Genomic DNA, 22,519 nt, shown 5'->3' with positions numbered 1-22,519 from the left:
TTGCCTGATATCTCGGGAATGCTCAATTTGTCATCTACACTCACAGAATTTCCTTTGGAAATAAAAGTATCTTTGCTCTTTATTGTTACTGTTTAGAAAATTGAGGTTTAAATAGAGCAATACATTTTTATTCCTGCAACCTCACATTTTCATAGAATCACAGAATGGTTTGGGTTGGAAGGGACCTTAAAGATCACCTTGTTCCAAGCCCCCTGCCATGGGCAGGGACACCTCCCACCAGACCGGGTTGCCCAAAGCCCCATCCAGCCTGGCCTTGAACACCTCCAGGGATGGGGCATCCACAGCTTCTCTGGGCAGCCTGTGCCAGTGCCTCACCACCCTCTGGGTGAAGAATTTCCTCCTAATGTCTAGTCTAAATCTCCCCTCTTTTAGTTTAAAGCCATTCCTACTTGTCCTATCACTACACATTTTCTTAAATACTGCTCTGAAAAATTATTTCCCAGTAAGCTCTGAGAGTCAAAACTCTTAAAACTGTTATTGTGTGTTTTAACAGGGTATTGCCCAGTACCTAGTATCTGGTGCTTGCTGAGAAGAGTAAAGTCCATCAATTTGAAGTTAAAACAAGATAAATTTAATTTCAATATTTCTTTTTTTTAATTTCAAAAAGCATGGTTTTGTTTGTTTGTGATTCCCCACATCTCAGTTTTCAAGGGTTTTTATTTATTCTCATGTCTAGTGCATGAAGTTTGTTCATTCGTTTTCCTATTAGGGAGGACTGGCAACCTTGAATGCAGTATTGTTGTTCAGGAGCACTTTTTATGTCTTGATGTGTGCCCTTTCCCATTTTGCTTATGCAGTGACATAATGTTGAAAATAGATTCTCTAGGTGTTTTCTTAAAGTATGAAAATGAATTCTTCTTAACTCCTGACTTTATTTTGCATGTCCTGCTTTTGTACAATAGTCCGAATTAGATTTACAAAGCTTTTTCTTTTTTTTCCTTCCCTGAAGCATTACGTCCTGTGGTGAGGGTTTGAAATAGTATTTCATTTACACAAAAAGGCCATCATCCTTGTAACCCCCAGGATACTGCAAAGTATTTACTAAAATGTATAACCAGCATTTGTTAAGGCTACAAGAGTTCAGAAGATTGCTTTAGATATTATCATGTGTTTTTTCTGATACTCCTATAACAGGTTTTTAGTATTAACCTGTGTGCGCCACCCCTTGAATGCTTGCCAAAATTGTAGTATCAGTGAAATCCTTTTTGAGGAAAAAATAAAACACTGATACAACATAAAAGAAAGTCAGACTGTAAATTATGGCAGTATTGTTCCAGGGAAATAATCCATTCCTAGAGACTTCCAACACAGCATATCTACTTACAAGGTTAGATAGGATGAGCTAAGGAGCTTGATAGCTTTGAGGATATTCTTGTCCCTAATTCTTGATGTCTTCCTACATAGCTATTGTTTTTTGGGGGGCTTGAGTTTTTTGGTTAGCGAACTAATAGATATTAGAGCTTAAATACTTGTAACTTCTCAATCTGAACAGAAATTGTTTCATGAAACTTAACCACAGTACTAATATTTTAAGAGTAGCTTTATGTAGCTGATTTTCTAATTTTTCTTTTAAGTGTACTCTAAGCATCAGAGTAGACTCCCTCTTCACTTCCTGTACCTTAGACATAGGGGATATGTTCCCCATCCTCAAGATGGGGAATTCCTCAAGATAGGAATTATTGGTTTGGTTCAGTCGGTTCATCTTAAGATAATCGCCAGTTCCTGCTGAACAGCCTTTTCTCCTCTCTCATGTATAAACCCTTGAAACATTTTGGTGGCCAGGTTGGTTCCTTGTTTTGAGCTATGTTGCTACTTTAAAGGAAATCTGCAGGTAGAACAAAATGTGTTGGATTCAGTTTTCACACCTTAAGAAACTTCCTGTTCTGACTTTGCGAATCTGACCTCAGGATTCGTCTCTCCTCTTTCCTTTGTAAAATTAGTATATTCCTGTTTGCCTTTCTGTATACAATAGGATCACACAAATTGACATTCCAGTAAAGCCATGGCTTCTCAGATTCAGCTTCTTTCTTCTGGCTGACTTCCAGCCAGAAGAAGCTGTTCAACTCTGAACTTCTTAAAAAGAAGTTGTACCTTTAGTCTCTTCTTGGAAAGAAACTGATACCTACATGTTGGACTTCTCTAATGACTGCTTGAAATAAGTTGCTGTTGTGTGGAGCACTGAGCTGGCATCTAGCTGTTAGACTGGCTTAAAAATATCTTTGAAGATGGAAGGAGTAAGAAGTGATTTGTAAACACTTTTGCAGTGTTACTAAATGCTTTTATCTGTAAAGTGGGCTTTTTTGATTGTGAATACATCAGCTGTTAGAAATCAAAATTAAATTCAGGTGGTAAGTTTTCCTGTGGATTTGTGTACTTTCAATCTGGCACATAGGTCAATTTCTTTTAAAACAAAGCAAAAACTGCAAGTGTTTTGCTTTTATAGTATTGTATGTTTCAGTGTATAAAATTACTTTTACATGTTAAAATAGATTAAAAGTGACATTTACTGCTGCTTTCATAATCTCAACATCCAAACGTAGTTTAAAAAAAAAATGTATTTGAGCATTAAGCCATACCTTAAGACATGCATTTTTAGCTGGAGACTTCAGTCCAACTGGTATTCTTTGGCTCTTTGCGAAGGAGCACTCTCTACAACTGATGCTTCATTATTAGGCACTGACTCCTCAATCTGAGCATATTTGCAAACTAATAATACTGTTTTAATGAATAAATCACAAAGCAATAGGTACTGAGCAGTGCCCTTACTTTAGTAATAGTTGGTTATGGAGTAGGAGAATAACACAGGGGTTACAAGTAAATGTATGATCTTCCATTTGTGTTGTAGGTACTATCCAGTATCTGAAAAATAAATCATGGACTATTAAGATAGCAACTAAAACATGATAGCTACCAGCTTCCAATTAAGAGTGAAGACTTAAGACCTGAGAATATCTTAAATACTAGGCTTTTAATCTTTAAAAAGTATAAAATAACGGAGAGAGATATTTTTAAAACAATTGTAATGCTATTTGATTGCCTTGAAATACCTGTTTTATATAAAAATGTGAGAGGTGGTGATCAGCAGTTGCAGACATATTGCTGGTCTTAATGATTATTTCTGTAACGTTTGTTACAAGCATTCAGGAAAATGGCTTACCTCAAAGAAGCTCACAGCCAAAAGAGCAAGCAACAGCAGAACTGTAGAGAACACCAAATAGGGTGGGTCTAGATGTGGTTCGTTCGTTTGTTTTCTGTATGAAAGATTATTATATTTACTGCAAGCACTGTAACAACGGAAGAGTTCTTTTTTTAAAATTTCTTGAAATAAAAGAGAAGTTGGTTGTTTATAATGTGGTAAGGAGAAGGCTTAATTTTGATGTTGGTTAGTGGTTGCTTTGTGATACGTGTGCTTTTTGAGGCTATGTGGGTTTTCAGAAGATGGAATTCTAAATTCTGTACTTATTCTTGTGTTCCGCTCCATTTTAGCCTCTGTGTTGATTTTACCGAAGATAATTTATACATTTATAAAAGGCATGTCTTATTAGGCGGAAGCTCTGTTGAAGTGTGTTTACCGTGCTTGGAAATGACAAATAACTTTTTTTTTCTTTCCTTTTTTTCAATAGGATGCAGGACAGAAGAGATTTGGTGCTATTTCCTGTAACATTTGTGGAATGCTTTATACGGCTTCAAATCCGGAGGACGAAACCCAACACCTGCTCTTTCATAACCAGTTCATAAGTGCTGTAAAATATGTGGTAAGAAAAAAATTCTTTTCTTCCTATGTACTAATTACAATTCATATTATTACATTGTCATGTTTTAATAAATTAATATCACAGGAGGCCACAAGTCCACTTTCGGAAATAGTTTCCAAAACCATAGCAGACAGACTATACGTCACTTACAAAGATATTCAGTAGGATAGTGATGTCGCATTGCTTTTGTATTCTGTCTTTTACAATTCCTTAGTCTTGTGGGATGGGGACGGGGTGGTGATAGGAAGACAAAGTAGTGTTACTGTTTGAAAGTGCTAAATACAGGCTTCTTCTTGCAGTGGTTGGATTAACTGTCAGATAAAGAGCTGACTGTTTTTGTAATCGTGTAGTGTTAGCTGACTTCTAAATTTGTCTTAATTATGTGTAATTAAGAGAGAGACTGCCTAGCAATCCAGTTGATATAACATCGTAGTGTATCGAATACCAAATTTATAGTGTGATTGTAATCTTTAAATATAAATCTAAAATATTATTCCATAGGTTCATTATATGTGCTATAGCTGAGTATCTCTCATATTAAAACTCAGATTTGAAAAGCTTTCTACAATTTTAAGGACAGTGTAAAATCAGCTATTTCACAGTAGCTGATATTACAAGACTTTCAGGAAATATCTGTTCACATGTCTGAAATCCAGAACAGAATCCACAAAGTCTATTTTCTTTATCACACATGTTACCTTCAGTACTCTACACTCGAGTAGATAAGACCTCCAGGATAACTGAACTGAGGCCACCAATTCATTTCATGTACGTGCCAAGTGGCAGTTGGGCTACTCTTACATCTCAAGCTCAATTTTATCCCATGATTCATAAATACAAAAATATATCTTCATAGCTAAAGTGTTTGAAACTATCTAGTAAATAGTTTTGGTATTTGTTCTGTTCTTGGTTAGTTTTTGCTGAATAATCCAGACATCTTAAAAGATCTTTTCTGATGTGCAGTAACTACATTGTACGATGAGACTGGGCAGAAATGTTTCTTCATTATATTCCTGTTTGCCTTTTCCCCACAACCCCAAGTATTTTAGGATCTTGAATATTACCAAAGTTGTAAAGATAAGTCATAGAAGATGGTGTTAGTTCTTCTGGACAGAAGCTGGCATGCGAGTTCAGTAGTTATTTAAAGCTGCTAGGTTCACGTGGTGGAAGGAAGCTGCACTACAGTTTGAAATTGAATATTTTGGAGCTTGAAAGAGATGAAATTTCTCACATGTATGTACATCTCGAGTAACAGCATGATTAACAAAAAAGTGAAAAAGCAGACTTCCTTAAAACAGTTGTAAATAACTATACATAAGTTAGAGAAAGTTTACTTTAATTTAAAAGTAAAACTAATGTTTCCTTAGACACTAGGTATCTTGTTAAAACTTCACAATTTTTATTCAGGCAAATTGTTTGTATTGTCAGTTCAGTGAGTAAACATTTCTATTTCTGAAATCTATTAGGAGTCTAGTTGTGTTTCATGACAGAATGCTATGGAGTGAGGATGTAGCTGGTAACTGGAGTATAACGCAAAGGAAGGAGCCTTATGAGTCTTTAAATTCTCATCTGTGTTTTTTTCCTTATAAAATTTTCATTGACTCAGTTTTCTGCCTTGCTAAGTAGATATATCTTTAATATTAATCATTTGACCCATAGTTAGTGGTTCTTTTTTGATTTTAGTAATGTCTGTGACAGAAACATTCTCACCTCCTTTTAAAAAATAATTTGAATTGTAGATAAACCTTTTTGCCAGTGAATCGGTACACCATGTCTCTATTTGTTAATTCTTAGTTGCCTAGAAATACCAGAAGAATGATTGCTTGGTAGGAGGTTTGTAGTGAGGATTTTTGGAAGGATGATTTGGAGATTTGCTTGGTTTCTAAAGATTTATATGTAGTTACTGTATTGAAACTATGACTGTTCCTTTCCCTGACACAAAGTGTTAATGGGACAATAACATCATGCAGTTGAAAAATTGTACTAGAGAAGATCTTAGTTTGACCCAGGTGACCTTGGGATCTTACTATATTAGCTCTCTGGATGTTGTTTTTATGTAGTTAACACACTTGTCATTGCTGTTGATTTGGAGGCCATTTTGAAATGTTTTATAAGCATCTTTCATTCTCCTGTTATTGACCTTCTTCATGCCATGTGATGCAGTCCCAGTCGGACTTGGGAAGACTTGTGTCAGCCTTTCTCCTTATTGAGTGTCTCTTGTTATGTGCCTGGTAGTTTTATTGATGATTCATTTCACAGAATCACAAGAAGATGGCTGTATACATTATCACACTAGAGCTTCTCTTGCTGTGGGCTGTGAAAATGGACTTTGTCATTGTTTGTGTCTAGCCTGCCTGCATGAAGCTTGTGTTTTTTATTTGCCTTTATTTTTACAAAGTACTGAGTAGCCAGAAGATAGTCTGCACATAAATAATAAACTGTTTATTCTCTTCAACAGAACATATTTTTAAAGCTTTTTTTTAACCTTTATTAAAAAATTCTATTTAGATAGCTCTAAAAATACCATGATGTCCTCAGAGGTAGGACAAGGAGATGGTATTGAGAAACTCACTTTGTCACTGATGGCTGATAGAAACAAAAAGGAAATTGTGGTCGTTATATGGAGAGAATTTGGCAAGTATAATGGCATTTTCTAGATTTGGAAATAGAATATTGACAAGGACTGCTATGAGTTTCTTGACGGGTATCATTCTCTGTTGACAGAAGTGTGGTGACTGAAAAAGCAAGAAGGTAAGGTAGTCAAGGACAGTCCTGGAGCAGGAAAAGGGCAGTGTGAGATTGATCCACTACCATAGACAATGTAGGAGTCTGTCTCACTATCCTTCTGGTTTCAGACATCTGAAAATCTCCAGAAAACATATGCCATTCTAGCATGTGCTTGCATTTCATGATTGTGCACGCAAGTGTTAACTCCAGTGGTAAAATTGTAGGAGGGATAAGTGGTTCAGTTTTGGTTTAAAAAATAAATAAATAAAAATCTATCTCTGTCACACCACTTACCATCAGTTTAATATCTCAGGTTTTTTTTAAGAGCTAAACATTTTTAATGAGGTTTTAAGATGCAGAGACAAATATTTAAGTTAAAAAATGCCTGTAGATTCAGGTGCCTGAGGTGAATGCAGTTAATGTATTTGTATTTCAAGCTCATCCTCTTAGTTAAGAATATCTTGAGCTGAACAAAATTGGAAAAAGCTGTTGTTTGGGCTAATGACTTATCTGTCTGAGATTTAAGTAGGTATTCTGCTATAACAGCATCCAAGCCTGTCCGTGAGGCTTGAAGATGTTGATGAATTTCATGTCATCGTAATGTTTAATGCTTCTCTTGATTTGCATTAATTCTGAAATTGATACATATATACAAAATAAAACATAACATTTCAAATAAAGTTCTTACCATTAGCTATCTTATGTAAAAATCTTAGTTTAAACAGAATTAAAACAATAGTTATGTCCAAGGATCTTAATGCATTCTGCAGTCAAAGCTTCATTTTCCATATTACACTTGGAGGAAGTAGAGACAGAACATCTGTAACTTGATGAAAGAGTCAGGAAGAAGAATGCAGTAGACCCATTTCTCTGGTACAAATTATCATAAAATTTCATAATAAACCTGATTATTAGGAGAAAATTTTACAAATGCTTTACTTAGTGAAGATCAAGAATTGTACAGCATTAACTAAGTTTTCCTTACTACCTCAATATTTTTTTGAGGAAAAAATGATATAAGAAGAATACACCACCAGTTTTCATCTGTATGTATTCATTTGGGAAATAGTTCTGGCTTGTCTCTACTCTGACATACATATGTATGTATGTATGTATGTATATATGCATATACATCTCTATATATAAAAAAGCAGGTTTGCTGAAAAATTTCCTACTCTTATGTAAGGACTTTTAAAACGAGGAAATGCACAAGCAGTCTATCGTGTCTTCTAATTTATTTTTATATATATTTTTAAAGACAAATCTACATCAGACATTATCTTAAACTATAAGCAGAACACACTGTGTGTGAAACTGAGCCCCAGCCATTTCAGCTGCAGTGCTTTTGGAGCCATCTTTCCCACTGTATTCTACATCGGTTGTTACATACGTATGTAATACCCAGTGAAAGCAATGCACTGCACGCCGTAGTTGTAATTACTGTCCATACTGCTGTGTCCTGATGCAGTAGCAACTGCTATGCTGCATTGTCCTTTTTGTGAACAATTTTTTTTCTTTTGTAATTTTGCTTGCTTATTGAAGTGCAATGGCAATACAGTCTTGTTTGAATTGGGAGGAAAAGGTACAGGATAGTTTGAAACACTCAGGTAGATTAAAAATAAGTTTGCTTTTCAGGGCATGTTTTGTATTTGAAGTACCGGTAGGATAAGCAGCCATGAGATGGTGGGGAGGAGGGCGCTGCAGCTGTTACCACACACGATGGGGCTCTTTGCAGCACTGCTCTGGTTACCTGTGGCAATGAGGTTATATGAGCCATGTTACAGCTACTTACAGGTAATCTGCTGTTAAGCACAGGCTTCCAGCGTCAGGAAGGGGTGGTGCAGCCGTGTACTTCTACTCCAGGCCTTGCCGAACATGCGTCCTGACAGGAACAACAGCTTTCCTTTCAACTTGGTGCATCACAAGCAATGTACATGAATGCTTGGGCATCTTGTTCAACAGCAAGTCTTAGTGCCCTAAAGTAATGTCAAGCAAAAAGAAACGGAAAAACAATTTTCTGACACTGTAGTAGAATATTATAAAATACATTGCAGATACAATGCTTTTGTTTCTTCCTGTAGTAATACCTTGTTGACTCCTGAGTTAAGGAGTCCTACTTTAGTTCTCAGTGATTGAAATACTTTTCAGGATTTTGTGTTTTGTTTCAAGTCTTGTTTAAAAAAAAAAAAAAGTTAATAAGTGTGTTAAGGGAAATCATCTTCTGACCACATGGAAGATACTGGTACTAAAGTGCATTTGATGTACTGTAGATATTTAATAGGAACTGTCCCAGCTGAAGCTATAGAACATTTTCCTTAAAAGCTTTGATGTTAGAATATGAAAGAGCTGTGATGAATCTTGTGCATTATTTCCATTAGTCTGGTTTAAAGGAAGCGCAGTTCTTTCCTTACTAAGACTGAACAGTAAGGATACTGAAAAGCAAAGCAGATAGATGAAATATTAGTTTATTTGTTTGAAGTACACAGCTGCATCAAAAACAAAGGTATAAGACTTGAAAATTTCATTTCTGATGTAAACCAAATGAACTGAAAGTCTTGGATGAGCTTAGAGTTTTCAGAAAGTTATTGGAGAACTTCATCTAAAAGATACATTTCTGAATAAATTTCTAAGTACTTGAATTTAGAATTTGCCCTTCCTGTGAAAGTGATCTAATGCTATAATGATATAATGCTAATCACTTAAGAAAATAGCCAGACGATAATAAAAATAAGTTCTAAGTATTCGAGTAATTTTATCTGTCCAATTAATTGCATTTTTACTGAATCATATTTAGACTTCTGCTAATAGGCTGTTGCTTAAACATGTAACACCAGTATGGTGGTAATAGAAAATTAAGCAGACTGAGCAGACTTCATGTTGTTGGAAATACCTGTCTACTATGTCAACAGAATACCTTAGCTTCAAATTTAGAGTAGGATTTTCGGCATTAGGCCCGCACCATTCTGGATACTGTAATGGAAGGACTGTCAGATGTGTTGCATTTCTCTGCAGGCATGTTGAGCGATGCTCACAGGTGGCTTAAAGTAGGCTATAGAAAACTTCCGTAGGGCAAACAGGTAGCCAGAAGGCAGTGAAAGATGAAAAATGGAGAGAGGATGGTGTTTGAAGTTGGAGAGGCAAACTCCATGCCTTCTCTAACAGAATGAAAGCACAAGTCACAATCCCACCAATGGCACTTTTCTGCTGTCCTGGACATTGTAGCACTGCTGGTCATTGCCCTTCATGTTTAGATGGTAATACAAATTCTAATAGTTGTCTTGGCATTCAGTGGAACTGCTACTGAGCAGAAAGGCAGGCAGGATTTAAATGGTATCTGTGTTGCAACTGTTGCCTTGCTGGGTGCTAAACTTGTACTTAAATAGTTTCAGGACTACCAGCAAGCAGATGAATTTCTAAAATCGTTCTTTTCAGGTCTCGTTTGGGGTAAGGGATTAAAATCAGCGTGATTACATTGAGATACAGAACAAGTGTTATAACACCAAAGTTTGTCGTTTTTTGTGGTAGTATATATGGCATTCATTCAGTGCCAAATTCCATTGCTCGGTCTTTAGCTGAACATTATTTTGTGGAAAGGTACAGATTTCAATGAGAATTATTCCATCAATATTGTTTCTTCAAAGGCTTTTTTATTTAAAGTTGCTTTGAGTTAGACTTGTAGATCAGCCTTTTTAGTGGCTGAAGTTACTTCTGCATTCAGTACTTTTAGGTCCCGTCAAAGCAACTTGATTTCTAATATCTACCAGTCCCATCTTACTAGATTTAAGTGGCTTTTTTTGTTTTGTTTTTTTCCATGCAGGTACTGCTCATTATTCACCACGAGTGTGGATCTGAAGAAGAGTTAATTACCTCTATTTTTTTGAGTATGTTTATACTTCAGATACACACAACGTAGCCTCCTTCCCCATTAGATTCTTAGAAGGTAGTTATAAAACTTTTTTTATAGTATCCTTCTTGTGGCTTTATTAGTTATGATCAGTAACAAAATAAACTATTCCTTACATTTTGGGCAACTGCATGCCAATCAGTTCACTTAGAACCTCCTGGAGGTCTTTCGCATGCCAAACTTTAAAACTGAGTGTGTATTTGTGGAGGTAACTATGTTAAAAAGAAATATTTCAATAAAACTTAGGGTTTTTTCCATTCGCTAGACTCTGGAAAATAAATATTACATAGGTTTGGAGATCAGTTATGTGAGCCGAGTTTGCTACTTCAATTTTAAAATTCAGTTTGCACTGCAGTCCTTGGGGGAAAAATCTAGTTGGGAAATAAGACACTTTCCTAAATTGTTTCTAGTTATAGTTAGGCTATTGTATTCTACAATAAATAAGATCTTATTCTATCTATTGTGCTCATTTTAAAAAGCTAGCTGAAGTTTCCTTCACTGGCAAAACAACTGCTAAATAGTTTGAAGTCTCTGCCTAAGTTCAGTGTCTAGAACAATAATGTGCAATTTCTGTTTGTAAAAGTACATCTTGTGTATGGTTTAGATAAATTTTTGTTTTATTTAGGGATGGAAAAAGGAGAGAATTCTGGCTGAATATCCTGATGGGAAGATAATAATGGTTCTTCCTGATGACCCAAAATATGCACTTAAAAAGGTATGGTGAAAAGGACTGGACTTGTATGTCTTATTTTGTTATTTGATATTTTAATATGAGTAGTGAGAATGTAAAATTTGTAGAACTTATGTGAGAGCAGTTGAACTCAAAACTGACATGGTTCTGTAGCTTTCTCCACAAACAGGTCAGAGCTGTCACTCCTACACACTGCTGCACTCTTCACAGGGGGGATGGGTCTGAGCTAGAGTGGAAGGCAGCAGTGGGAATAGCATCAACCAGCTGAATTTTAATTTATTTTTTTAATATACAGAATGCCAGATATTTTGTATAATAAAAAATTTTCTACTATATTTAAGTTGAAATGTATTGATCTTATTACACAGCATGGATACCTGCACCATTCCCTAGATGATTTTTGGCTAAAAAGAGATTTAGTTAGAAAGTGGCCTCACTCATCTATTCCATTCCCATGTGCAAAGCAGCATCAGCCCCGGTTGTGATGCATCTGATAACTTTCTAAAACTTCTGCTTTTTTTTAAATAACTTCTTGAGGCTTTGTTGCGGTGCTTCACAAATTTCCCCTAAATGTCCAACAGAATCTCCGCGCTGCAATTTTAGCTCATTCATGGAAGTCGTACTTCCACAGCTGTAGGTAACATCCTTCTTTTCCTTTTTGCAACAGCTTCTGTGTTCCTGAACAAACAGATTTTTTTGCCTTAAGAAGATTGAAGGGATGTGCTGTTTCTTAGTTTACCCTCTTAAATAATATTTTATAGAGCTCTAATCATTGTCATACTGTCCTCTAGATTCTTTCCATTTGTGCCATGTCTCAACGTCTTTTTTGAAACTCTTTGTTTAAATCTGAGCACAGTACACTGGTGGGGCCTTAGTGGAGAAGGATACTTCAGCGTCTTGCTGGCTAGCCTGTGTTTGTATATCTTAATATGGCATTACATTTTTCAGTAGCATGGCGTAATTCACGTTTTGCTGCTGATTTGCTGTGACCAGTAAGAACTTTTTCACAGTACCGCAGTCACAGAACAGCTGAGGTTGGAAGGGGCCTCTGGAGATCACCTGGTCCAGCCTCACTGCTCAGGCAGGGCCACCCAGAGCTGGCTGCCCAGCAGCACGTCCGTACTGCTCCAGGGAGGCTGTGCAGCTCTGTCTGTGGAGGTTTTCAAAACCCATTTCAAAACCCTGAGCCAGCCTCATCTGATCTCACAGCTGACCCTGCTTAGAGCAGAGCTTGGATCTCCTGAGGTACTTTCCCACCTGAGTTACTCTGCTATCCCATGGTTTGTGCTCCAGATAATATTATTCCGGACTTTTTTTTATTGTTGGTTGTGCTGCTCAATCTATGTGTTTTAATGTGTTTCTGGTTGTCCTGAAATTAACAAGCTGTAAGCTTGAAAATTTTAGTTGTGTAAGTCAAGAATTTTAATTGATTCCCTGCGACAGCTTTTTGCTTCTGTGACTGCAGTGGGTTTTCTTTGGACTAAAATAGAATTTTCTAAGTTGCTGTATTGAAAAAAGAATCTACAGCTTTACTTATGGTATTTAATGCAGATAAGTTTATTTACTAAGTTTAATTTTTTTGGTGGTTTTGTCTGAATTTTAGTATTACATCAGTATAAAGTTTTGCAGGTAGTTGCATTTTTTTTTTTTATTTTTTTTTTACTAAAATGGCTGAGGAAAAAAAACACCTTAAAATACTTAATTGGGGCAGAGGAAAAGAAACTAGCAAATGAAGTCATTTAGGACAGAGTTCTCTGTAATCCTACGTGGTTAAGGTTGAGAGTATCTACAGTGGTCAGCGCTGTGCATGTGTAATAGCACTTTAAGAAGGGTGACCTAATGTTTCAAGTCAACCAATCTGAATGGTTATTAAAAAGTGGTGCATGAAGGTTAGGTGAGAAAAGAGAGTAGCTGATACCATGAATTCTTGAAGTTATTTTAAAGCATGTTTGGAAAACAATTTTCATTTATATAACTTCATATGTTTATAGCATCAGTAATTCCAGGATTGTATTAGTAATGTAACTACAACATGCATTAAAGAAGCTTATGCCATTTAATGAACGGCATAGGAAAGGCCACGTTATTTCTGACTCCTGTAAGTGATAAGATGTTAAAAGCTGTTTCAGTGCCTGGTTATAGGTACAGGATTCCCACAGTAAAATCTCAGCTCAAGCGTAAGCTTTTGTTTACATTCATGGTGGAGTTCATAAGTTTCTTTTAAACTTGCTGATATTAAACATTGAAATTTTAGTTTTGAGTTCCAGTTAAGCTTTACAAATTAACGGAAGAGCCGAAAGCTTGAGGAAGGAGGCAACAGCTATTCATTCCGTTTCAGCAAACACACGCATGATCTCTTATGCAAACCCCTTGGCACTGTGCTTGCTATCATCTGCTCAAGACTGGATCTAATGGATTAATTATTTCAAGACTTCAATCTAATGGATTATTTCAAGACTTTAAAAATAACAAGCTGAAAACCTTCAGCTAAGCTTGTTTAACTTTTTGTATAGATCTCATATTCTGGCTAAAATACCAGAATGCACAGTTTGATAACCTGCATTCTCTCTATTGGCCTTTGACTAACTGAGTTTGGACTTACTGGAAGCTGATTTAGAGGCTTCTACTCTTCCGATTTACAGACAAGTATAATTTAAGGAAAACTTATGTGGACTTGTGTGTTGCACGTTCCTTAGAATAATCCTTAACTTCTGGAATAGCTTTTGGTGTTCTAGACAACTTAGTGTGTTTCTATAAATCTGTAATTTTTATGTATATTTGTAGAAATGTATATTTATACATGTGTTTCTTATGCAGCATTTCAACTTCTTTTGACAGGTTGAAGAAATTAGAGAAATGGTAGACAATGACTTGGGATTTCAGCAAGCTCCGCTCATGTGTTACTCTAGAACTAAAACTCTTCTTTTTATTTCTAATGACAAAAAAGTTATTGGCTGTTTAATTGCAGAACATATCCAGTGGGTAAGTGATTGAACTGGAGAAAGGTGGTCTGTAAAAAAAAAAAAAAAAAAAAAGTTGGTGCTTGGTGACTGTGTTCTTCAGACATGCTGAAACTATAGAATTACCTAAGAGTTTGAGACTAGCCATTTGGCAAATAGTACAGACACTTTAATGACAAGTGGTAATAAGAATTGGAATTTCTTTGTTGATAATATTTTAAATCAGTTAAGTTTTAGGATTTTTTGGGGGAGGTTAAATTGTTTATTAATCTATTCCAATTCTGAAACTGTTAACAAATTAAATTAGACAGATGCATTCTTTTTAGTGAGGCATTTAACATACATGTATGTTCAACTGAAATATATTACACAAGAATTGTTGTATTTAATCATTGATGATGCTTTTATAAAGTAACAAATATTTTGATGTCACCTGCAGGGCTACAGAGTTATAGAAGAGAAGGTCCCAGAAGTTAGTTCAGAAAATGAAAAAGTCATATTTGAAAGACAGAAAGCATGGTGCTGTTCAACGTCACCAGAACCTGCTATCTGTGGGATTAGTCGAATATGGGTATTCAGCATGATGCGTCGAAAGAAGATTGCTTCTCGGATGATAGAGTGTCTTAGGTAATACCAAAAATGTTTCCTTGGTTATATGAGTTTGATAGACCATAGTCCAAGACATTTATTGCATTCCTTCGGGTCTCAAGGTTGCATTTTTATGTTTCCAGCAATACTGGGGATGTAGAGGTGAGCACAGTGGATGATTCCAGTGTTCTGTGGCGTTTGGTAACTAATTGAACTCAGTATTCTGCAGTAGGTTGTCTTAACAGTAACCTTTATGCTAGGTGCAGTTGTAATAAGGCAGCCTAGCCCACTGCAGATGAGCTTGGGTAAATTCCTCCGAGGTAATTATGAGTGAAGGAAGTGAGACTGTCTTTGGTCAGAGCATTTGAGGTCAAAGTGTTAAGGACTGTGACCTAATCATTGGCCAAATGTCTGTTCCTTAGAGGTAGCAAAGGGGAAAGAGCAGAAACAAGTACACAGAACAATTTGATACAGTCAAGTGGCTAACAACTGTACTTCCGTGATAGTTTTAACCTTTTTTTTTTTGGCTATGCTCAGGTTCACTGAGACTTCTGAGACATTTTAACTTCCATGGAGCTTTAGTAGCTAGTAATGAGTGTGTTCAGCTGAAGACTTAAGTACTAGATGCATAAACGGACACAAATATTCACACTGCTGTTCAGACAAATGTTAAAAATGTTGAATCTCCAAACCTTTGTTCATCTTTGTTTTCTTTTTTTTTTTTCCCTGTTCTCTGGAAACTCCTAAACATTAAGGTACTTTCTTCTAGTGACATTTCTTAGAAATCTGAATCCCTGTCCTGAGTAATGCCCAAACTACCCAAGTCTTCTTATTGCTGGGCTGTCAGGTTTGTGCCTGGCTAGACCCATCCTGTGGGAGTTTGTGGCACGGGTGCTCCTGTGTCTGCCAGTCCTCACCCTCTGGGGTGTTGGAGAGCCTGGCAAAGCTGTTCCACAGCGAAACAAATGCATCCAAATGGCTGGTGCAGCAAATAGAAATTTCCTGTCAGGTCACGTTTTGTCTGAACTATCAGCTGTATAACTGTATTCAGATAAGCATATTACCATGATGATTTTGGGATGCTTCTCTTTTTGAAGGCTGATTTTTAATTTGCATATTCAGTAGTTTTCTATAAACTATTTCCGACGGAAGGACTTCTTCCCAAAGCAATGCTGGAGCTGCTCCCTCAGTCACAGCTCTAAAGGATCCTTGGGGTCATTTTTAATGGGTTGTTGCTGCTATCAAGAAGAGGTGTCACTTTTCCTCTTAGCTGTGCACTGCACCTCACCTTTTACTGTGTTCTGGTGCTTGCTTGGCCTTCTACTAGATCATTTTTAATTTGCTAAGTAGTAGAAAGCAGGCTCACCCAAAAGAGCTCTGTTCTTCTGATGCCCAGTTAGTTGGTTTGCAGAAGGGCTGAATGTGCGCTGGAGTTGGTGTAAAGGAGGGAGCGCAGAAAGTTGCAGAAGGCGACGTAAAGGAGCGAGGCTTGCTTTTTAATGTCAGTAAGCAGTTAGATCTGCTCAGCTGCTGGTAGCCTGCTAAATCCCGACTTCAAAATGTTGAAGGCGTCCTAGCAGAATTAAAGTTCACTTTGAGAATGTGTGCTCCATTTCACTTGAGCTTGCACTGCTTGGAGTCAAAAATAAATAAATAAATCCAGTCAGACTGTCTGAGGACCTTTCAAAATCATCTTCCTAAATATAGTAATACAGTCATGAGAAGGCAATAAAGCTGGTAATAATTAAAGAAGACTGTTGCTATTGTCTTTTCCTCAAGATTTAATGGAGATGTCCATATATGATAGATGTTAACACTTGCTCTACAAGTACCTGCAAGTGTATTTTTCCAGAACTCAACAAGTTAACTTTAATGGGAGTTTCTTCTGTTTCCAAAGAAGTTTATTCTGTTTTTCCCCTCATCAAGGTCTTAAAGCCTGAGATCAGTTTTCTAAGTTTGCTCACATAGCCATCCAAAGAAGTACAGTGGTATCCTTGATTCTTTCCTGCCTTCCAAGTAAGAGTAGAACATATATAAAATATTTTCATGAAGTTAAACAAATCGAATCTTCATGTAATTGTTATTGGAAGTGTATCACTTGTGAATTTTGTGCTGTGTTCTTAAACGTTTTAAGTTAATCCAAGCTGTGCTCTTACCCAAATGTCAAACTTTTTGTTTGTTTGTTATTTATTTCTTCAAACTAGAAACTTGAAATTTCATCTGGTCTGATCAGACCCCTCAGTAAGGACCCTAACTGCTTTGCAGCTTACATTTTCATTCCTGGTGATTGTAGCCATAGTTCTAGCAGTGTCTTTTCTGTGAAGAAATAGTTGGAATGAATTCAGACTTCTTTTTTAGCTCTGAAACTGAACTGTTGATGCAACTCAGATAAAATTGCCCTCTGCAAACATTTCTTCTAAGATACCAAAACCTTCCTAGAATGATTCCTTTTGCCATTTGTAAAGAGGAGATAGCGAATATAAATAGAGGCTTCTTTCTTTTGAATGTCCGTGCCACTTAACCAATGGGTTGTAGCATAATAGCATAAATATTCTTACCGTATTTCCTGAGGGTAATTAGCGTGTTGGTTTTTTTCCTTCCAAACAGGAGCAACTTCATATATGGCTCATACTTAAGTAAAGAAGAAATTGCTTTCTCTGACCCCACTCCTGATGGAAAACTTTTTGCGACGCAGTACTGTGGCACCGGCCAGTTCCTAGTATACAACTTCCTCAATGGACAGCATCAGACTTAACTGCTCCTGAAGGAATTCTCTTTTTATCGGGAGACTTCTGCCAAAATGTACTGAATCGGTGCAGACCTTACGCAGAAGCCAGGGCCATTTTTCTTACCGTGAACTCAGGACTGGTAACAACCAAAAGGTTGTACTATTTTATTAAAATTGTAAACAATGCAGTAATAGGCTAACTTTGTTTTTTTAAAAGAAAGATATTTTATTAACTTTTACAGAAGTTTGATTGTATTTTATCTAGTTAGTCATGTTTACATGCAGCAGAAAATTGTTCATAGTGGACTGTAAACTAAAATGCAAAGACTATAGTCTCACTGATGAGTACCTGCTGAAGTTCTTAACGTGGTGATATACCAGTGCTTAAATACCACGGGTGGGTGAGGCAGCAGAGTCCAAGCCTGAGCTCCCTCACACCAGGGCAGGCGGCGTTACAGCGCAGTGGCCATGGGCAGTAACCTGGCAGGCTGTACGGTGGCTCCTGGTGTGCATCCTGCGCACGGCCGGGTGTAAGGGCAGAGGGGGAAACTCGTTTTACCTCCCGTCTCCCCCAGAGCAGCTGTCGAGCGAGAGGTGGAATGAAACCCCCAAGGACCGGTGTGCTCTTCGCTTTCCTGCAAGTGCTGTACTGAGTATATACCGTTGTTAGCGGACTTCACTTTGATACTTGTCACTCCTTCATAAAGCTCTCCTCTTTTAAAGGGTTTGTATGTTGAAAAACTGCTGTGGCCTTTCTTGATCTGTACATAATGTAGATAGATTAAAAATAAAATTCTTGATAGCTTTTTTTAAAGTTACTCTGTATTGATACCGAGTGTGAATGAATCTTCAGTGTATTCTATACTTCTGTTTATGTGAGGTATTACCTTAGCAGCTAAAGGCAGCTGCTGTGTGTTTTGAAGCACTCCTTGGAAAATGGTCACTGCATTCTTACCTGCTTGGGAGTGGAATCATCCGATTGACAACGCGTTTGCATTGCATGCTTACGGTCGGTTCCAGCAGCTGTGGCTCAGTACCCACCTGCTATGAGGTAAGATGGGAGGTGATAATTTCAGCCTTGAAAAATGGCTTAAAAACCCTACTGTGGGATGGGTAAGATTCAGGTGAAATTTAAACTTTTGGTTTGTTGTAATTTTGGAACTTAGAGTGCAGTTAGGCTGCACTGGTTTGTACTATACTGCACACTGCCCACACATCTGCCCTTGACCTTGGTCTAGGGCTAAGCAAAGAACCAGTGCCACCTCTGAAACATCGTTTGGTGGGCTTGAAAATGAAGTGGCTGATGTGTGAATTCTAGCCTGCAGAGGCCACGACTGGTAGGTTTTCAAGGGGATTGTGAGCCGTACCGCAAAGGGCTTTGTCAGAAAACTGGTTCACAGAAAGCCTAAAGGTGACGAGGTTGGTATTCACAGCTTGCGTACCTCCTACCTGTTGTATGTCTGACACAAGGCTGCTCTCAGATCACAAGTACCCAGCCTGAAAAATCTGTAGTATTGGCACTATGCTGAACTAACCTTTTTGTAACGTCGAGTAGCGTTCAGTGTAGGACTACGATGCAAGTTTCTCAGGTATAAGCACTATGTTTTAAGACATTTAAAAAAAAAAAAAACTGTCTGGTGCAAACAGTTAAAATAGAGGCAGTCTTAAATGGTAACTTAATATATTCAAATTTAATGAAAGCACATTATAAACATACCATAGCCACAACTTCAGACAGTTTCAGTTCATAAACAATAACATGAGGTAGACTGACTAGTGAAGCTAAATTCACCAAGTTTTTGGTTAAGAAAACTTTACACTAGGAAAGCAACATTTTGAACCCTCCTCCAAAAGTCACAAAAAGCAATTACATAAGTTAAGCAAAAAGCATTTGAATATGATTCTTTAAATCTTAGTTTACATTCAAATTTAACCTGTGAATAGACAATAACATCTACAGGTAAAATATAACGCTGGCCAATTTAATACATTCATAGGAATGGCCTTGATGGTGAGGCTTAAACGGAAAATGGAATAGCGCTAACCCAGATGTCAAATAATGGTATCCTTTCCAGGAATTCACAGGCAACGAGTTAAAAGTTTTCAACGGGCCAGGCCTATAAGGTTTGAGCTTATTAGTATCCTCTTTTCCATTGCAAAGCTCCTTGCTTCTGCATGGCAGAGAGAGTTAAGGAAACTGGTTTACTGTTCCTTGGTAAAGGAAGGCAAATACACTGACATTCTGATCTAACGCTCAGCCTTCAGGACAATTTTGCACTGCTGCACCAGAGGGCTAACTCGCCGTAGTAGTCTCAGCACCTGGACTTCTAAGAACTTAGTGCAAACATCACAAACGAAAGGGAACCTATTCCTGACCGCTCACTACCTCAAACTTTCACCTCACACTGAGACTCGGGGTGTCCTCCAGCCCTACTGGCAAAACCAGAAACACTGGAATGCAGTCAGGTGTGTACCAAAAGATGGTTCTTGAATCTTTTGTCTCTACATCTTCCAAGTGTTAAAAGATACAAGGCAGGTTGTGTCTGAAGGAAAATAAAAAATGAACGTACAGAACTGGGTTCTTCACTTGAAATTTGCTAAATGTACAGCATCAGGTAAGCTACATTAACACAGATATATGCAAACCATTTTCCTTCAGCCTCAGTCTAATATATTATGTTATTTTTTTTTAATCTGTAAACATCTTTTCACCAGATAAAGAAGTTGCTCAATTAACACTTTGTTTTAAAAAAATGCAGCTTTGGCAGGTCCTTCTCCAATGAGTTGCAGGTCAAGTATAAAGAAAGATATGCTAATTTCATTGCTTTGGGGGAGTAAATGAACATAGCTGAACCGCTTTTAAATACATGCTGCGCTTTTCTTTTTAATAAATGGGTTATGATGTGTAGGGAATTTTTTTTTTGAAAACATATGGAAATAACAATTGGGTAACCAATGTTAACTGCACAAGGAAAACAGCGTACCGGTATGCTTCAACCCTGACAACCAAATTGTACTGCGCCGCCTTCCTTCTGAAACAGCTTGCAGGTTACTGAGTCTTGTTCAGTAGCCCCACGCCATGCCTGTCGCTACAACCACTATGTACAGAGGTTAATCAAATGAAGGGCTGGCGGTGTTAGGCGGTGGTTGCTTCTGGACAGAATCTCTCCTGAGCAGCCCCAGCTCCCCAGAACTTCCCCCCTGCTTCCCCCCCAAGCTGTTATCATTCATTTGGACTCTTCTTTTCTCTCCCTAATCCAGCTCAGGCACTGATGCCCTCCTGGCACCTTTTTCCAATACACTGACGTGAACTGACAGACCTCATCTGCAGCCAGTTGGAGCTGCGTGAAAATGACACGGAGCAAACTGCCCCCTCCCAAAGGCAGCAGACGCAGCAGAACTCATTTCCACGTGCAGAGGATGGGCCGCAGCTGTTCAAAACTCTACTGGGTGAGAGATGGAAGGCCTTCTGCTGGCAAGTTACTCAGGACTTCTAAGAGAAGGGCGCGCCTCCGCAAGAAGCCTGCTCCCACGTGAGCCTTCTGCCTTGCCCTGGAGCCGAGGAGGTACCTGGCAGGGTGCAGTAGTGCTGCTGGGAGCACCTGTGTGCACAGTGCCTGCCACGCGTTTGCTGATTTGTTCAGATTTAAGTAGTAAACTTTGACCACCTGTGGAAATTTTGCCAAAGACAGTTTCAATACATACACAATTACAAATGTTCAACTAACACTGCACAGAGAACAAGACTATTCCTTTTAATACAAATACCTACATTATATTGTAGTTTCAAACCCCTGAGTATTACCGTACCGAAGTACAGAGCTGAAGAGAAACAGTGGGCTCTCCTCCACATATCTTCAATCAATCCCATATGTTGCGTTGAGTTTCTTGTAACACATTCAAGCTAGCAGCTGCTAAAAGCAGCCTCTTCCCCGAGCTCAGCTGAAAATAAAGAGAATTCTTCATCGACCAAATCACATCCTCTTCCTAGATCCTACGCCCTGGCTGTGTGATTAGCAGTTGTGACTGATGAGAGAATAACGTGAATCCGCGAGCCTTGAAATCGTAACTGCCGTGATAATTTTATACCTAGGAATAAAGCCTACTTTAGCATTTTGGGGAAATCCTTTAGAGAAGTCTAGATAAATATTGGTTGCACTTTGCTCCACAGTGATTGTACTTTTTTTTTTAAAAAAAAAAGTTCTTTTTTTTCTTTGTTATCGGTGTCTTATCGAAGCTTATATATGGCGTCCGGTAAGAAAATAGAGTGGTTTGTCATCGCTGCTGTTAGCAGTTTGAAACTCATCCCGAAGTCGGAACTGCCACTCGTCCTCCAGCTCCAAGCGGACTATTGTCTGCCGTAGCGAGCTTCTGTCTTGACATATGACACAGAGTGTGGCACCTTCAATTGAAAAGCACATTAGACCTTCAGTACGATAACAACTCTCTTTTCTTGATTCATTGCCCTACGTATTAGTGTAAGTACAAGGCGTTAGTATCAACCGTAGCAGAGAGCGTGAACTTGGAGCCAAGATCCTTAAATCATTACCGATATAATCAGTATCAGCGGCTCCACCACTCCGCTGCACCCCAGCACGTGCAGCCTTAGCACAAGAGGGACGTGGCTCAGACACACCACAAACGCACCAGAGCTTTCCAACGTGTTTTAGCTTTACTAAATGTGTATGGCAATTTGCTGTGTGTTACTACTAAGACAAAATGATGAGTAACAATTTTGGCAAGATTTATGAGGCTGTGGCGGGGGTAGACCCCACCATCTTCCAGCTAAGAGCTGCCCGTCCTACAGGACTGAGTATTTATTGCCATTGTATAAATGACTAGAGTAGAATTTCTCATCTTCATCAGTAACATCTACTCTCTAAACTCTCAAGTTGCAGAGTGTGTAACTCACTGAACGATTTCCATATATCCTTGTTTTTGTGCTCCTGTCTCTGACGTCACTTTAAAATAATGTAATGAACGTGATTTATCAAAGCTTAGCCAAGGTTCAATTGCCTGCACTTGCTACTAAAGGGGCAGCATTTTACGCTCCAAAAATAAACAATCCATGTGCTTCTTTTGAAAACGATGGCAGCAGCAAGTGAAAATGGAGCTGTTTAATGAACCCGTTTGTTCTTCTAACCG

General features: G+C 37.9%; 2 protein-coding genes across 9 annotated transcripts in view; one reads left to right on the top strand and one right to left on the bottom strand.

Annotated features, from left to right (window-relative positions):
* ESCO1 (establishment of sister chromatid cohesion N-acetyltransferase 1) overlaps positions 1-19,052 on the top strand; it is a 33,946-nt gene extending 14,894 nt beyond the window's left edge. The window contains exons 8-13 of one of the 3 annotated variants that reach the window (XR_004781357.2): positions 3,645-3,776; positions 11,033-11,122; positions 13,937-14,080; positions 14,498-14,685; positions 17,254-17,528; positions 18,270-18,288. Coding sequence is in view for 1 of the 3 variants with exons in the window: in XM_035564101.2 (XP_035419994.1) it covers positions 3,645-3,776; positions 11,033-11,122; positions 13,937-14,080; positions 14,498-14,685; positions 17,254-17,401 (702 nt within the window). In the remaining 2 variants the exon portion in view is untranslated. Of the gene's footprint in view, positions 1-3,644; positions 3,777-11,032; positions 11,123-13,936; positions 14,081-14,497; positions 14,686-17,253 lie in introns of all 3 variants that reach the window. The other 2 variants (XR_004781356.2, XM_035564101.2) reach the window with 2 other exon arrangements.
* A 2,541-nt stretch (positions 19,053-21,593) lies between these two features.
* GREB1L (GREB1 like retinoic acid receptor coactivator) overlaps positions 21,594-22,519 on the bottom strand; it is a 135,451-nt gene continuing 134,525 nt past the window's right edge. For all 6 annotated transcript variants that reach the window (XM_050708454.1, XM_035564096.1, XM_035564095.1 and 3 more), the window contains one exon: positions 21,594-21,776. In XM_050708454.1, the coding sequence (XP_050564411.1) occupies positions 21,613-21,776 (164 nt within the window). In that variant the 3' untranslated portion in view covers positions 21,594-21,612. The remainder of the gene's footprint in view (positions 21,777-22,519) is intronic.

Source organism: Cygnus atratus, chromosome 2, assembly GCF_013377495.2.
Source record: "Cygnus atratus isolate AKBS03 ecotype Queensland, Australia chromosome 2, CAtr_DNAZoo_HiC_assembly, whole genome shotgun sequence".
NCBI lineage: Eukaryota > Metazoa > Chordata > Aves > Anseriformes > Anatidae > Cygnus > Cygnus atratus.
Note: the sequence above shows the minus strand (reverse complement) of the source record. Positions and strands in the feature narration are given on the sequence as shown.